Source organism: Oncorhynchus mykiss, chromosome 7, assembly GCF_057628025.1.
Source record: "Oncorhynchus mykiss isolate SJ-2025 chromosome 7, ASM5762802v1, whole genome shotgun sequence".
Lineage (NCBI taxonomy): Eukaryota > Metazoa > Chordata > Actinopteri > Salmoniformes > Salmonidae > Oncorhynchus > Oncorhynchus mykiss.
In genome coordinates, this window is record NC_143028.1 from 60,051,235 (window position 1) to 60,069,548 (window position 18,314).

An 18,314-nucleotide genomic window follows, 5' to 3' on the forward strand; every position below is an offset into this window, starting at 1 on the left:
TTGCTGACATTGTTCTTATTTTATTTAGTTTTGTTTTTTTCCAGCCAGCACCTGACCATTGGATGTGCATATTTTTCCTGGAACTTGCATCACATCTTTTAATTCAGACCTCTGATATTTATTAGTAGACATGATACACTACACAGAACGATAACATTGTTACATACTGAAATTGTTTGCATCTTCTTTACAATCATAATAAGCGTCTGAATAAAAATAGACTATGGACAACCTTTTACATCCATAAAACGGCACTAAGCTCAAAATATTGTGAATACTGTAATATCCCGGTGCAGTTTCACAGATGTAAAAGTGTTGCCCTCTGTGTCCATGTTAAAATGCATATCCATTTTTTCAAATAAATTAAAACATAACACTGGCAATAAATATCTTCCACTAAAATGCATTACTTAAGGCATACTCTACTTTAGTTAACTCAGGGGTGAGATGAAGTATGAACCCAGTTCAATGACAGGGGAAACTAACGCTTAGGTCTCAGCCAAAGCAGGTATACATTCCTATTGCATTTGCCATCGGGATGATGTCGACTAAGCGTTTTTCCATTTCGTGCCTACTGAACACAGTGTTCCCTGTTTTGTACCATCACAAACAGCAGGTATTTTCATTGTTTTGGATTGACCTGTTTGCACTTGAATTGTCCATCATTTGAGTGGATTCACACTGGAGTCAACCCTTCCTCATATCATTCATCGCACTACAGTGGAATGCATTGGATAACCAAGCGCCCAAAGCAGTATAATAAAGAACATCCTTACATTTCCCATCCCTTTCTTTACATACAGTATGCTATACACAGTCTTGCATTGTTAGACATTCCCTTTCAACAAGTTGCAATTCTTAATGTGAAACATTTTACAGTGCACGCTGTGTTTGTGTACCGTGTGTACAGTGCATGTGTGGTTGCACAGACTCCTATGAATGGCTCGTGACTGTGTCGGTGGCAGTGAGAGAAGCACAAGGTGGCACTACAGCCTACTTCTGGAAGCACTATAGCCTAGAGAACATGGGCTGCTGTGGGTAAAGGTGGACATGTTGCCAAACCACTATCATTAGTACATGTTTGCTGGTATCATCCCTGCTCCAGAAGTCCGAAGGCAGTACACATTCTCCATTTCAACTGGTATATTGATATAATAATTTATTACCATCTCTTGTTAACTTTCATGGGCATAATGGCCATAATGGATGGCTTCATTAAGAATGATTTATTTTACACCATCATACCAGGAAAGGAATGTGCCTTTGGCACAGTTAAACTACAGTACCCACACCCACTGGGTGTCAGGACTAGTAAATGGTATTACAGTATGACAGGTACAGTACTCGTTAGCACATGATTGTGTTAGCACATTAATCCTATTAAGCACATTGGAAAATGAGCTTTTCTTACCTATGTGTAATAATAATAATCAATTTTCATTCAACTGTTCAAAGCAATTTACACATATAAAAAAAGGAAAATATCCCAAGATCATAAGTACAATAGTAGACAAGTGAAGACAGCATAAACTGAAATTAACAATGAGTACAAGTATAAGCAGGAAGACCTAATACACAATGATTTTTGAGGGGTAACTGAAACCTTTTAAGATTTAACGAAATATCCACTATATAAGATACAATCACTTTCATGTGGACATTAGTAGAATGACACTAAATACACACTGGCTTCACTAGCGTGGTCCCAGATAAGTTTGTGCCGTCTTGCCAACTCCTACGGTCATTGTCATGCCAAACAATGTGCAAGACAGCACAAACAAACAAAGCTGTTTTCGAGTCATATACCAAAGTCGTAGATAAGAATAGTTATTCTGATGTCTCTGTATGTGACACACCTCACCTTCATGTAAAACAGAGATTTTGATGGGGATTTTTTTATTATGTTAATTATATTTCCGCAGGGGTGCGGACATCAACTCTAGGGGATTAAACACGTATCACAACAACAGGGAAAGAATGAAAGAGGATAGAAGTAAGACGACTGCAAATCCCCTCAAATCAAAACTCGCTTTGCATTTCAACTAATGAGGTCCTTAGAATTGGAAACCTAAAATATATACATGGTCAAAAGTATATAGACACCCACTCGAACATCTCATCCCAAAATAATGGCCATTAATATGGAGTTGGTCCCCCCTTTGCTGCTATAACAGCCTCCACTCTCCTGGGAAGGCTTTCCACTAGATGTTGGAACATTGCTGCAGGGACTTGCTTCCATTCAGCCACAAGAGCATTAGTGAGGTCGGGCACTGATGTAGGGCGATTAGGCCTGGCTTGCAGTCGGAGTTCCAATTCCTCCCAAAGGTGTTCGATGGGGTTGAGGTCAGGGCTCTGTGCAGGCAAGTCAATTTCTTCCACACCAATCTCGATAAACCATTTCTGTAAGGACCTTGCTTTGTGCACTGAGCCCTGGAAAGGGCCTTCCCCAAACTGTTACCACAAAGTTGGAAGCACAGAATCGTCTAGAATGTCATTGTATGTTGTAGTGTTAAGATTTTCCTTCACTGGAACTAAGGGGCCTAGCACAAACCATGGAAAAACAGCCACAGACCATTATTCCTCTCCCAACAAACTTTACAGTTGGCACTATGCATTCGGGCAGGTAGCTTTCTCCTGGCATCCGCCACACCTAGATTTGTCCGTCGGACTGCCAGATGGTAAAGCGTGATTCATCGCTCCAGAGAACGCATTTCCACTGCTCCAGAGTCCAATGGCGGCGAGCTTAACACCACTCCAGCCGACACTTGGCATTGCGCATGGTGATTTTAGGCATGTATGAGGCCATGGAAACCTATTTCATGAAGCTCCCGACAAACAGTTATTGTGCTGATGTTGCTTCTAGAGGCAGTTTGGAACACGGTAGTGTGTGTTGCAACCAAGGTCAGATGATTTTTATGAGCTACGTGCTTCAGCACTTGGCGGTCCCGTTCTGTGAGCTGGTGGCCTACCTTGCCAGACATTTGTGATTCCATGATGTTTATGTATGTAGCTGTATTTCCTTAAATCTTTTAAATGTTGTAATGCTGAAGTTGTTTAATTTTGGACATGATACACACTCAGACAACTATTCATTCTGTTCAATCAAATGTTTGTTATTTTCCCATGCTCACAGTGCATTGGCTGTTAATCCCTCCATACATACCGTAACAGAAACAAAGACTTTCAGGAGGACATGCAAAGGCAAAGATCTATTCCACAACAGGCAATCTTGAAAACACTGCATTCTTGAGTCCTTCTTTTGTCCTTGTGTTTATTCCAAGAATACTACTCAGACAAAAAAACCTAGTACCTCACTGGAACATAACAAACAAATGTACGCACATGTCCTACCATAGGAGTACATATTTTGTGCATTTTCACCCTTTTCATATCCACACTAATTCCAATAGACCTATTCTTCTGTTTTTTTCTCCCCCTCCGATCATTGCATTCTTTCTCCCTGTCGCCGCCCCAGTGGTGAGTTGAGCTCACTGCAGAGGGCGGAGTCATGGCGTATATTGCGGGAGGGGCTATTGGATCTGGCAGGCTGAGGAGGTGGTGGCTTGGCAGCATATGCAGGTGGGGTTGACTGATTTGGGCGGGATCAGATCCAGATCTTCATCGTCAGGGATTTCATCGAGCCGGTAACCGTCCTTCAGAAGCTGGATGTTGAGATCCTGGTTGATCTGCTACAGGGGACAGAGGAAAAAAACATAATAATTTCACAATCATAGTAATAAGAACCACACATCTCGTTATTGAGTTGAAATCTTACTTGTTTTAGGTACAACATACAGAACTATAAAATTGCTATGGGTCGTGCTAGTGCTAGTCGTTGTATAGTCAGTCGTACACCTAACACCAAGTAATGGTGTCTAATGATTAAACTGTAGTGAGACAATAAGGAGAAAATGACAACTAAAACACATCTATAGACAGACACATATAGACGAATATATGAATAGAAATGAATGGTGATGAAGCCTTATTGATGTCAGCAAGTGCTGATTGTAATGTATGGATAAATCATGACTGATAGAAACTTCTTAGTTATAAATTGACTAAAGTGAATGGTGGTCAGAGATGAGATTCAGGTTACAGGATAAAGGCCATGGGAATTAACATAAGCAGGACCGTGTCATGACAGGTTATGTAGTGCCTATGACAGCTTATAGCAGGGTTGAGGTGAAATTAACTGTATGTAGTGCATAGATACCTGGTCCCTCAGACATCTCACCTCGGCGGAGGAGTATCCAGACGAAGAGTATCTGGACATGTCAAAGTCATCATCACTGAAACAAGAAAAGATGAATAATAAGGTTCCTGGACCTCCCTAACACCAGGGGGCAACAGAAACAAGATTGATAGCGACAGTAAAAGAAGTCAAACATCCGTAAATAGTACAATATTGTACTATGGTGCTTAATTTCTAGACAAAAAGAGAGGAACTCTCAACTCATTTTGGGATACTTTTATTTATTTATTCTTTATTTAACTAGGCAAGTCAGTTAAGAACAAATTATTATTTACAATGACGGATACTTTCGAAATTGTTGAGTGTTCAGTGTTTCAGGGTATACTCTCCCAGAAAGATTTATGAAAATCAAAATGCAATGCTATGTTATTTTATATCTCCAGGCATCTCCCTAGTAGATAATAAGGTACCACAAAGACTGACATTTCAGAAGGATTCATTTATTCATTCATTCATTTAGACTCCAGTAATGAGTCAGGATCCGCATTCTTAATGACGCTGAACTCTATCAGACACGCCCAAACTCAAGACAACAACCTCAACACAAACACGTACTGTATGCACTTTCATGTATTAATGCATGTGTTTACGTGTTTCTTAGTGTGTGTTCGAGTAAGGGCACATAACATAATACAAAAGCGTGTGTGAGAGAGGAGACCGAGAACAACAATGAGAGTGAAATTGAGTGCCAGTGTGTGTAAGAGAGACAAAGAGAGAACAACAGAAAGAGAATAACTGAGGGAGTGAGTGTGCATGCATAGCTGGAATAAGGGAGACAAACAAGTGTCTCTCTCTCTCTCTCTCTCTGTGTGTTTGTGTGTGTGTGAGGGAGTGAGAGAGAGAACATGACATTATCATTTGGATGGGTAACAGAAAGCTGGGATCAGTAAAGGAGATCCCATCGGCTGAGAACATGATGGAAAACAACAACAACACAGGGTGGGGGACCCATGGGTGCGTCCCAAATGGCACCCTATTCCCTTTATAGTGCACTACTTTTGACACGGGCCCTAATCAAAAGTAATGCACTATTAAAGGAATAGGGTGCCATTTGGGACACAAACCTTCTGTCTCTACACTGTGCAGGGAGCACTGGGAGCACAGTAGGAGGGAGGACCCTGAGCCTCTTTTCCCGGTGGTACAAATCACAAGCCCTCTAATCCGGCACACTGGGAGAAGATGTTCCCTCATTTGGGAATGCCTCTGCCTGCTAAGAGAGAGACTCGGAGCAGAGCTGTAACTGCAAACTTTTCTCGAGTCGTGTCACTCTTTTTTCTGGCAGGGGCTAATCTTTCAGGCTGTATGGAATTCAGGAAAGTAGTTCCCCATGCATTGTGACAGCGCTTTAAAAGGCTGAAGGCTCACAGTGGATCTCTGGAACAGGGCTGTTGGACACCAGTTTTAGAGAAAGTAGCCCAAGACATTAGCAAGATGTGAGATTTGTTTCAATAAGGATTCTTTTTCTCGCCTTGTTTAAATCCCAGAGTAACATTACATTCACTGTTACCTGTCTGTGTCCAGCGTTACCAGGGGCTTCTCATCCGGGCTGGTCTGGTCTAAAGAGGAGTAGCCTTTGTTTGGCACCACCAAACTAAAGAAGATGAGAGAAGAAAGTCTTGGAGATTAGAAGCATAAAACATAGGAGGTGTGTGAAGAGGAGGTGAGAGCCACCAACCCTGTAATCAAATTTAGCAGAAGATAAATGGGGGTACTCCTCAAAGTCAAATCTTAGCTAAATTCCAGTTACTGTGGCGCCAAAATGATGATATTCTGGTTTCCTCTTCCGATCTCTTGAATACAATAGACACGTGGCTAAATCTGGGACAAAACTGTGAAATCATAAATACCATGAACCAGCCTCAACATCAGCAGCAGCAACTGTCCTAGTCAGCCACAGCAAGGCTTAGCACTCTCCTAGCCTGGTTAGTGCGCTTTGGGGTAATCTCTGGCCTCCAGGCTAATGTGGCTGCTGCCTATAAACTGGGGCTCTGGGTTTAGAGGGAGCTGCTCTACCATATCTGATAATCCACCCAGGGACTAGGATTACAGACAAAGGGAATGGGCCCCTGTTAGTGGGTTTGACTGAACCAGGCCCAAGGTTTTTCAACTAAAGTGAGTCTGAGTTTAGCATTCACAATCCACAAGGATACCATTTCTAAAATCCCTGTTTGAAATATTAATGGTTTATGTTTTAAATGTTAAGTGTCATCAGATACACTGGTTGGCTGTCCCCTTGCAGGGTTGGTGTAGAAATTCTTTGAATGGCTGTTCTTTCTCTGCGTAAGAGTTTACAGACAAACCTTTCTCTAACTTGTTATAGAATTTCAAATTGAAGGGACTGTACAAAATGTTACAAAAGAAGTCAACCAAGCACCAAGCTGCCGTGAAATGACGTGGGGACAAATAATAAGAAGAGCATGTTAAAAACATAGGAAACCAATAGTGTGATCTTTATTGTTACCGTGTTCTGGCCATGACGTTGTTCTTCTTTGGTTGGTGGTTGACGGGGCTATTCTTTACTGAGCCCTTCCTGGCCAGCTCTCTCTGTTTCTCTGCCAATCACAGGAGATTCCATCATATACATGAATAAAACTGTCCCCCCATTGTCATCCGGGGAGTCCTTCCTGCTCAACACACAGTACTCAACTCCCGAGCCTCCAGTTTCAGTGCAGACCGAATCGTTTTGCTATCTGACGTAAAACGATGACTGTAAACCCCATCCCCCTTCTTCGATCTGTATCAGATGAAATACTACTACCATTTTCCACAATGTATTCAATTTATTTGCTTGTTCATCTGCTTCTATTCATGTAGTGCAGGGATGGGCAACTTTGATGGGGGTGGGGGCCACAAAAAATCTGAACTCATCATGAGGGGCCGTAGTTGCTCACAGGTCTGCAATTCATGCAATTCTATTCATTTTCCCACAGGGAGAGCAACATTAACTGTTTTACAGCTAATTTCCTGCAATTATACACATTTTGAGACTGGCTAACAAAATCAATGGGAGCCCCTCGGCTGGTAATTCGGCTATGATTACTAAATTTAGACAGCTGTCTGCTAGACTAACTTACCAAACTAAAATTGTTAAGCTGACATGGGATAATTGAGTGGCTGTCAGTGACTGACATAACATGAGAAAAACTGCTGACGCACAACCAAATTCTAACTTGCAACAGTTAGTCATCGACTGAGTAAAACAATTAAATAAGTTGCCCATTCCTTCTTTAGTTGGTCTATAATTTATTTGTTAACATTCAGGTCTATCACTACCTTCCACCTGAAAATGACTCAAATCAATATAAGTAGGCAACTGCACTGCAACACTGGTTGTGCTGACACAGAACACTGTGGTCATTGATACCTCATATAAGCCTAGCCCTACTGGAGGGGCATGTCAGTAGTTATTGTAAACTTTGGGCTTGACTTCTATATGACTTCCACACTGTGGCATGTGTGATTGGAATTCCCCTGCAGTGCAGTAAAGAATAACCAAGCTGTCAAGAGATGATTGTGATGCAAAGCCCAATTACCATAAACCTGACACTTTATTTACTTAATCTCTGAAGCACAGTGCTGCTGACCAACTGAGTGCAGGAGAGACAGAGGGAGGGAGATATGGTTATGGGATTGGAAGTTGTCACCTCATTGCTCTTTCAAAGTTGTTGCCCCAGAATACAGTGAGTAAATTCAGCCTGCCACTGCTAGACTGTCAATCAAAGAGGATCTTTATGTGGCTCCAGCAGAATCTGGGTATTGGCTTTGGCCAATAAACCCCAAACAACCATAGCAATGCTCAGGAAGATTAATACACTGAAACGTTATTCATGGAGGAAACAGCCCAGATATTCATATTCAACTATGGCATTATCAGTCAGTAACTCAGAACCTATTTCGACAGCTCTATGCCGAAACATTCCACACAACGTGGTAAAGGAATAATGTTCCAGAGATACAGTTCATGGCAAAGAAGAATTGCATCACTTCAGTGCATCTGGCAGAACCTGCCTTTCTACATGGTTCATGCATGAAGTGCTGCATGTAGCCTAATAGGAAGAAAAGCAATATCAAAACTGTGAAGGTTCAATCCCACTTTTGTATACACCCATCAGAAATATTTATTGTGCTCACTCACAGAACACAGCGTTGTTGCAAAATAATAGATGAACTACTGACTGAGAGAATTACTTAATTAACTAATTAAAAGGGATACTGTGAGATTCTGGCAATGAAGACGTTTTTCAATTTATGAATTCACTCAAATGCTACAGCTGGTAGCTTGTTAAACTGTATATTGACTGACAGACTGAATGATTTAAAAATGGATAGACAGAGATGGTCTTAGTGAAGGTCACCATGTGTTAGTAAACACAGGCACAGTGATTCTGTGATGCTGTACATATGTAGGGAACGAGGAGTGGAGAGGTGTGTGTCTGTGTGTGTCTGGTGGAGATGCTATAAGGCTCACCTATTTTCACTTGCAGTGGGGGGGGCTTGTAGTTCATGGCCACCGTCTCACCTTCTCTAGTGTCAGAGTCAGCCTCAGAGGTGTCAGATGCTGCTGGGTCCTGCTGCAGAACAAAAACAGATGATACTTTTCCCATGTTTGATAAGGACATTTTCTATTAGATGTGTTCACATTTCAAGATTTGCTGTGGTTGTTTTACATTTGACCCCTACGGCACAAATCAGCTTCCATAAACAACAGCCCCATTTGCAATTCCAAAACAGGCAAACCATTGCAGCATAACAACAGGTGGAAATAGGGGGGGGGGGGGTTATATTTTACTGTTTAGGTTAGGCTCTGCTCACGTGAGGTGAAAGCCGGTGACAGAGGCTACTGTTCAGTGTGTGTACGTGTATATGTGCCTGTCTGTGACTCTGCTAGGTCAGTTGCCACTGCCAGAGCACTCTACTGGCGAGGCTGAGCTGGGAGTAGGCCAGTGTGGCTTTCTGTGAGTGACGGCACCCTGGGGTCTGTGACAGAACAGAGGGTATTCCTTTTGGAGCTCCAGTGGTAAGAGAGAGGGAATAGCGTCCCAAATGGCACCCTATTCTCTAAAAAAGTTAATTACATTTGAGTAGTGCACGATAAAGGGAATAGGTTGCCACTTGGGACACAGGCAAGAACTGCTGGGTGGTTGAGGGTCTGGTTGGCTGACTGGTCGGCCTACTCCACTGACAGAGCCCTGCATTATGTTCACCAAAAGCCTAGCCCTGTTACAGCCAGCTAAAGTAGGCCGGAGTGGAGAACCCACATGGGCGAGGCCTGCAAGGCAGCCTGAAAAAAACGCTGCATCCTCTCCAGGGAACTAACTGGCTGACGTGTTGAAACAACAGACCACTAACAACCGGCACAGCAGGCAGGGCCTGAAACAACTCCCTCCCTTGCAGTTTTCCCATTCTGCTGCCTTCAGTTTAACAAGCACAGTTTATTACATTTAAACAGGTACTGTGTAGAGTCTACACTGTAGACAGACATGTCATTAAGCAATAGCCTCCATTTTGGGATTTTATTAGGATCCCCATTAGCTGTTGCAAAAGCAGAAGCTACTCTTCCTTGGGTCCACACAAAATATGAAACATAACATACAGTGCATTCGGAAAGTTTTCAGACCCCAAATTTTGTTACTTTACAGCCTTATTCTAAAATTGATTAAATTGTTTTTTTCTCCTCATCAATCTACACACAATAGCCCCTAATGACAAAGCAAAAATAGGTTTTTCTTTTTCTGTACAAATGCATATTAAAATATAAACTGAAATATCATATTTATGTAAAATGAATAAACAAGAACAGCTCAAGGACAGAACTACATCAAACAATGTTTTAAAGGCACACGAGGCCTACACATACACACAAACTATCTAGGTCAAATAGGGGAGAGGCGTTGTTTATTTTATTTTACCTTTATTTAAAAAGGCAAGTCAGTTAAGAACAAATTCTTATTTTCAATGACGGCCTAGGAACAGTGGGTTAACTGCCTGTTCAGGGGCAGAACGACAGATTTGTACCTTGTCAGCTTGGGGACTTGAACTTGCAACCTTCCGGTTGCTAGTCCACCGCTATAACCACTACTACCCTGCCGCCCCAGTTGTGCAGTGGTGTTGTTTTATCTGTTTTTTTAAAGCCAGGTTTGCTGTTCAATGCAATAATTTTTCCATGCAATATTGGCTCTGTATAATACTGTACTTAAAAAAAAAAGGGATTTGGGGACTGTGAAAAGACCCCTGGTGGCATGTCTGGTGGGGTAAGTGTGTGTGTAATCAATTTGAGATTTTCAACACATGGATGTTTCTTATAAAAAGAAGCAGTCTCTCCTCAACTCTTAGCAAAGAGAGACTGGCATGCGTAGCATTTATATCAGCCCTCTGGTTACAATGAAGAGCAAGACGTGCCGCTCTGTTCTGGGCCAGCTGCAGCTTAACTAGGCTTTTCCTTGCCGCACTCAACCACACAACTGGACAGTAATCAAAATAGGACTAAACTAGAGCCTGCAGGACTTGCTTTTTGGAGAGTTGTGTCAAAAAAGCAGAGCATCTCTTTATTACAGAAGACCTCTCCACATCTTTACAACCATTGAATCTATATGTTTTGACATGACAGTTTACAATGTAAGGTAACAGCAAGTAATTTAATCTCATCAATTTGTTCAACAGCCACAACATTCATTACCAGATTCAGCTGAGGTCTAGAACTTAGGGAATGATTTGTACCAAATACAATGCTCTTAGTTTTAGAGATCTTCAGGCCCTGTTTATTATTGGCCACCCACTTCAGAACAGACTGCAACTTTCTGTTAAGGGTTACAGTGATTTCATTAGCTGTGGTTGCTGATGGGTGTGTGTGACCGACCGGCTCAAATCGGTCTTAAAAGTAGCAAAATGTAAAATTGTGTTTATTTTATACATTGGATAAAAATAGAGACTCAGAGATACAAAATGGTATATCAAACACTACAGTTGAGGAACAATGGGAAAGTAATTTTGCTTTGAAAGTTGATAAACTTTTGAGAAAATGGCCTTTGAATGTTTTGGTATTACTACTGGAGAGCCCTTCTTTGTCTACACCCATTTAGCATTGTTCACACCCTCTTAAGCTTTAGCCAAACCCATCTCTTTAAGGGTTGATCAGAGTGTTCTGCAATAACAACAGCAGTCAAGCACACCTTTAAAGACGTTTATTATACACAGATTCAAAATAGCTATAGAAAACAAATATGTGTTTTGTGGTTGTGACTCTTGACCATTTATTTTGGGACTGTTCTTAAGTCAGAAGAATTTGGAGTGAGTTAGAAGATTTTATTTGAAAAGGAACTACTATTAAAGTTCATTTGAAAGACTGTGATATTATGTTTTATTTTGATAACAATTATATGGACCCTGAATGAACTTTTATTGTTAATTTGTTTATTTTTAATGGCAGATTCTTTATCCATAAAATGAAGTGGGCAGAGAACAAACCCATCTTCACACTGTTTAAAAGATAGAATTGAAATATTATTTTGAAATGATCAGTAAGTGTAAAAACAAAAAAGCAAAATGTACCATAACATTTTTTATGTAATGTCCCAGCTAACAATGACCTGCTGGTCTGCCAGATTTTTTTGGGTGGCACACCGTTAGCAGCTCGCAGCGGTCGGGCCTCCGGCAGCAGCATCGGCAAGCCGATAGTCGGCAATGGCTCATCTGTCCACTACTGTTCTTGAGCGGCAAGCCACTATGCTAGGTGGAGGTCTGACCTTTAGTGGAAGAACTTCGGCATGTCAATATGCGGACCGAGGTGTGTGATCTGCTGTAACACACGGCTACTATTGCTGAAAACAATATATATATATATATATATATATATATATATATATATATATATATATATATATACAGTTGAAGTCAGAAGTATACATACACCTTCGCCAAATACATTCAAATTCAGTTGATCACAATTCCTGACATTTAATCCTAGTAAAAATTCCCTGTCTTAGGTCAGTTACGAATGTGAAATGTCAATAATAGTAGAGAATTATTTATTTCAGCTTTTATTTCTTTCATCACATTCCCAGTGGGTCAGAAGTTAACATACACTCAATTAGTATTTGGTAGCATTGGCTATAAAATTTTTAACTTGGGTCAAAACTTCCACAAGCTCCCACAATAAGTTGGGTGTATTTTGGCCAATTCCTTCTGACAGAGCTGGTGTAACTGAGTCAGGTTTGTAGGCCTCGCTTTTTAAGTTCTGCCCACAAATGTTCTATGGGATTGAGGTCAGGGCTTTGTGACGGCCACTCCTAATCCATGACTTTGTTGTCCTTAAGCCATTTTGCCACAACTTTGGAAGTATGCTTGGGGTCATTGTCCCTTTGGAATACCCATTTGCGACCAAGCTTTAACTGAGTTGTTGCTTCAATATATCCACATAATTTTTCTACCTCGTGATGCCATCTATTTTGTGAAGTGCACCATGTCCCTCCTGCAGCAAAGCACCCCCACAACATGACGCTGCCACCTCCGTGCTTCACGGTTGGGATGGTGTTCTTTGGCTTGCAAGACTCCTCATTTTTCCTCCAAACATAACGACGGTCATTATGGCCAAACAGTTGTATTTTTGTTTCATCAGACCAGAGGACATTTCTCCAAAAAGTACGATCTTTGTCCCTATGTACAGTACACTTTATACTATACTATGCCACTTTGTTTACATACTCATCTCATTTGTACATACTGTACCCGATACCATCTACTGTATCTTGCCTATGCTGCTCTGTACCATCACTCATTCATATATCCTTATGTACATATTCTTTATCCCCTTACACTGTGTACAAGACAGTAGTTTTGGAATTGTTAGTTAGATTACTTGTTATTACTGCATTTTCGGAACTAGAAGCACAAGCATTTCGCTACACTCGCATTAACATCTGCTAACCATGTGTGTATGTGACAAATAAAATTTGATTTGATTTGATTTGAAAAACGTAGTCTGGCTTTTTCATGGCGGTTTTAGAGCAGTGGCTTCTTCCTTTCAGGTTATGTCGATATAGGGCTCGTTTTACTGTGGATATAGATACTTTTGTACCTGTTTACTTCAGCATCTTCACAAGGTCCATTGCTGTTGTTCTGGGATTGATTTGCGCTTTTCGCACCAAAGTACATTCATCTCTAGGAGACAGAATGCGTCTCCTTCCTGAGCTGTAATGGCAGCTGGGTGGTCCCATGGTGTTTATACTTGTGTACTATTGTTAGTAGAGATGAACGTGGTAACTTCAGGCATTTGGAAATTGCTCCCAAGAATGAACAAGACTTGTGGCTGGTTATTGGCTGATTTCTTTTGATTTTCCCATGATGTCAAGCAAAGAGGCACTGAGTTTGAAGGTAGGCCTTGAAATACAACCACAGGTAAACCTCCAATTTACTCAAATTTGGTCAATTAGCCTATCAGAAGCTTCTAAAGCCATGACGTAATATTCTGGAATTTTCCAAGCTGTTTAAAGGCGCAGTCAATTAAACTTCTGACCCACTGGAATTGTGATACAGATAAGTGAAATAATCTGTCTGTAAACAATTGTTGGAAAAATTACTTGTGTCATGCACAAAGTAGATGTCTTAACCGGCTTGCCAAAACTATAGTTTGTTAACTTCTTACGGCTGGGGGGGCAGTATTGAGTAGCTTGGATGAATAAGGTGCCCAAAGTAAACAGCCTGCTCCTCAGTCTCAGTTGATAATATATGCATATTATTAGTAGTATTGGATAGAAAACACTCTGAAGTTTCTAAAACTGTTTGTATGATGTCTGTGAGTATAACAGAACTCATATGGCAGGCAAAAACCTGAGGAGAAATCAAAACAGGAAGTGAGAAATCTGAGGTTGGTATGTACTCAAAACAGTTCCCATTGAAATCCCCTTTGAGATATGAATGGAGATTCACTTCCTAGGGCTTCCGTCAACCGTCTATAGACATTTGAATGAGGCTTCTACTGTGTTGTGGGACTGAATGACAGCAGAATGAATCAGGTGTCTGGCAGTCAGACATTTTCTGGTCATTCGCATTTCACATGATAGCGACCTGCGTTCCATGGCTCCTGAAGACCCAAAAGGAATACTCCGTTTGCAACTTTATTTAAGATTAATGATAAAAAACATCCTAATGATTGATTCTGCACTTAGTTTGAAATGTTTCTTCGACCTGTAATATACATTTTTGAAGTTTTTGTCCGACTTAACGCTGACGAAAACGAGCGTTAGGATATGTATACCAAACCCGCTAACAAAAGTACCTAATTTGACATAAATAACGGACATTATCGAACAAATCAAGCATTTATTGTGGAACTGGGATTCCTTGGAGTGCATGCTGACGAAGATCAAAGGTAAGGGAAAATTTAGCATGTAATTTATGGTTTATGTTGACTACAACATGGCGGCTATTTGGACTTGATTGTTCTGAGCGCCGTCTCAGATTATTGCATGGTTTGCTTTTTCCTATAATTCCATATGTATAACTTGTATTATCATCTACATTTTTGATGAGTATTTCTGTTGAATCGATGTGGCTATGCAAAATCACTGGATGTTTTTGGAACTAGTAAATGTAACGCGCCAATGTAAACTCTGATTTTTTTATATAAATGTGAACTTTATCAAACAAAACATAAATGTATTATGTAACATGAAGTCCTATGAGTGTCATCTGATGAAGATCATCAAAAGTTAGTGATTCATTTTCTCTCCATTTGTGCTTTTTGTTACTCCTCTCTTTGGCTGGGAAAATGGCTGTGTTTTTCTGTGGCTTGGTGGTGACCTAACATAATCGTTTGTGGTGCTTTCGCTGTAAATCCTATATGAAATTGGAGACTGTGGTGGGATTAACAACAAGACTACCTTTAAAGATACATGTATGTTTGAGGAATTTTAATTATGAGATTTCTGTTGTTTTGAATTAGGTGCCCTGCACTTTCACTGGCTGTTGTCATATCATCCCGTTAACGGGATTGCAGCCCAAAGTTAACAAGAAATTTGCGGAGTGGTTGAAAAACTAGCTTTAATGACTTAAGTGTATGTAAACTTCCGACTTCAACTGTGTGTATATATTTATTTTAATATAAACCACAGTCTCAACGTCAACAGTGAACAGGTTAGAGATGATGCTGGCCTTCTAGGTAAAGTTGCAAAGAAAAAAACATCTTATACTGGCGAATAAAAATAAAAGATTAAGATGGGCAAAAGAACACAGGCACTGGACAGAGGACCTCTGCCTAAAAGGCCTGCATCCCGGAGTCGCCTCTTCACTGTTGACGTTGAGACTGGTGTTTTGCGGGTACTAATTAATGAAGCTGCCAATTGAGTACTTGTGAGGGGTCTGTTTCTCAAACTAGACACTGTAATGTACTTGTCCTCTTGCTCAGTTGTGCATTCTCGTTAGAGCCAGTTTACGCTGTTCTGTGAAGGGAGTAGTATACAGCGTTGTACGAGATCTTCCGATTCTTGGCAATTTCTCGCATGGAATATCCTTTATTTCTCAGAACAAGAATAGACTGATGAGTTTCAGAAGAAAGTTATTTGTTTCTGGCCATTTTGAGCCTGCAATCGAACCCACAAATGCTGATGCTCCAGATACTCAACTAGTCTAAAGAAGGACAGTTTTATTGCTTCTTCAAATCAACACAACAGTTTTCAGCTGCGCTAACATAATTGCAAAAGGGTTTTCTAAAGATACACTTGGATTAGCTAGCACAATGTGCCATTGGAACACAGGAGTGATGGTTGCTGATAATGGGCCTCTGTACATCTATGTAGATATTCCATAAAAATCGTCCAGTTTCCAGCTACAATAGTCATTTACAACATTAACAATGTCTACACTGTATTTCTGATCAATTTCATGTTATTTTAATGGACAAAAAAATTGCTTTTCTTTCAAAAACAAGGCAATTTCTAAGTGACCTCAAACTTTTGAACGATAGTGTAGATGTTACAGACCTATAAACAGTGCAGGCTCTAGACTTAAGAGGCCCCTAGGCAATATTTCTGTAAAGTCTTCCTTAGTTTTCAATTTCCATTAAGAAATGTTACAATGTTCTAAACAAGTTTAAAAATAAGATAGATTTCTCTCAATCGTTGGTGGAATAACTTGATCAGAGGTGATGAGTCAGAACATTTTACAATCTGAAGATTCATGCAAACCAGGAAATGCATTTAAACGGAATATGGACACAAACCACCCTACGTGTCTATGGGGATATCATTGTGTGTGTGTTGCTTAAGGTATTGAAGATGGACAGGACGGTTTCATGTCTAATGTTGTGGGGCGCATGTGCTAGTGGAGCTTGAGGGTGAGTGATGTCGCCAACATCTTTCAGGAACCAGACAGCAGAGAAAAGTTCTGTTGAAGAAATGCCACAATTTAAGATGCATAGACTTTCAAAACAATTGTTTAACGTATGAATTTCCCCCACTTTCCCCCATCATGATATTCTAAGAAATGTAAAGATGACAGGTGATGGTATACACAATATGTAGTGTTGATTTGACACTACATACCAATTCAGTTTATGATTTGGACAACAAAGCAACAGCTATCAATGACAAATCCCCCCCAAAATCCTGAGCTGTCCTCACTGCAAGAAAACTCTCTCTAAAATAATTTATCCTAGTTGTCATACCTGAGCCTTGAGCCTGAGGAACAAGGTCAAGAATCCACAAATTCAAGCTAACATTAACACTACACCCGATCAAAACACCCCATTAAATGATCCAAAAGGTTGTACCAATCATGCCATTCATATGGGGATATGTGGTACCACACAGCAGGTAAGGGGCACCTTTTAATGGTGATTCGCAAACCACACGGAAGGTAAAGGACGCCTTTTAATGGTGATTCATAACCTTTTGAGAATTAGGGTGCAGGTCCGCAATGGAAGACCAATCTCCGAAATATGTATCGGAACTACTATAAGGCTTTACATGAATTTCACATGAAGTTGTACGATGTTTACACTTCTATATTCATGGGAATCAAGCAGTAAATGTACTCATACCAACTGTTTACCACACCATAATTCTCAAAAGGTTATGAATCACCATTAAAAGGCACCCTTTACCTGCTGTGTGATACCACATACAGTGCCTTGCGAAAGTATTCGGCCCCCTTGAACTTTGCGACCTTTTGCCACATTTCAGGCTTCAAACATAAAGATATAAAACTGTATTTTTTTGTGAAGAATCAACAACAAGTGGGACACAATCATGAAGTGGAACGACATTTATTGGATATTTCAAACTTTTTTAACAAATCAAAAACTGAAAAATTGGGCGTGCAAAATTATTCAGCCCCTTTACTTTCAGTGCAGCAAACTCTCTCCAGAAGTTCAGTGAGGATCTCTGAATGATCCAATGTTGACCTAAATGACTAATGATGATAAATACAATCCACCTGTGTGTAATCAAGTCTCTGTATAAATGCACCTGCACTGTGATAGTCTCAGAGGTCCGTTAAAAGCGCAGAGAGCATCATGAAGAACAAGGAACACACCAGGCAGGTCCGAGATACTGTTGTGAAGAAGTTTAAAGCCGGATTTGGATACAAAAAGATTTCCCAGGCTTTAAACATCCCAAGGAGCACTGTGCAAGCGATAATATTGAAATGGAAGGAGTATCAGACCACTGCAAATCTACCAAGACCTGGCCATCCCTCTAAACTTTCAGCTCATACAAGGAGTAGACTGATCAGAGATGCAGCCAAGAGGCCCATGATCACTCTGGATGAACTGCAGAGATCTACAGCTGAGGTGGGAGACTCTGTCCATAGGACAACAATCAGTCGTATATTGCACAAATCTGGTCTTTATGGAAGAGTGGCAAGAAGAAAGCCATTTCTTAAAGATATCCATAAAAAGTGTTGTTTAAAGTTTGCCACAAGCCACCTGGGAGACACACCAAACATGTGGAAGAAGGTGCTCTGGTCAGATGAAACCAAAATTGAACTTTTTGGCAACAATGCAAAACATTATGTTTGGCGTAAAAGCAACACAGCTGAACACACCATCCCCACTGTCAAACATGGT

General features: G+C 40.6%; 1 protein-coding gene across 3 annotated transcripts in view; it reads right to left on the reverse strand.

Annotated features, from left to right (window-relative positions):
- LOC110528276 (protein FAM219A) overlaps nt 1-18,314 on the reverse strand; it is a 26,245-nt gene continuing 7,931 nt past the window's right edge. For 2 of the 3 annotated variants that reach the window (XM_021610211.3, XM_090241571.1), the window contains exons 2-6: nt 8,724-8,826; nt 6,717-6,807; nt 5,763-5,846; nt 4,217-4,292; nt 1-3,689 (exon numbers count right to left, since the gene is read on the reverse strand). In XM_021610211.3, coding sequence (XP_021465886.3) covers nt 3,531-3,689; nt 4,217-4,292; nt 5,763-5,846; nt 6,717-6,807; nt 8,724-8,826 — 513 coding nt within the window. In that variant the 3' untranslated portion in view covers nt 1-3,530. The remainder of the gene's footprint in view (nt 3,690-4,216; nt 4,293-5,762; nt 5,847-6,716; nt 6,808-8,723; nt 8,827-18,314) is intronic. The other variant, XM_021610212.3, reaches the window with a different exon arrangement.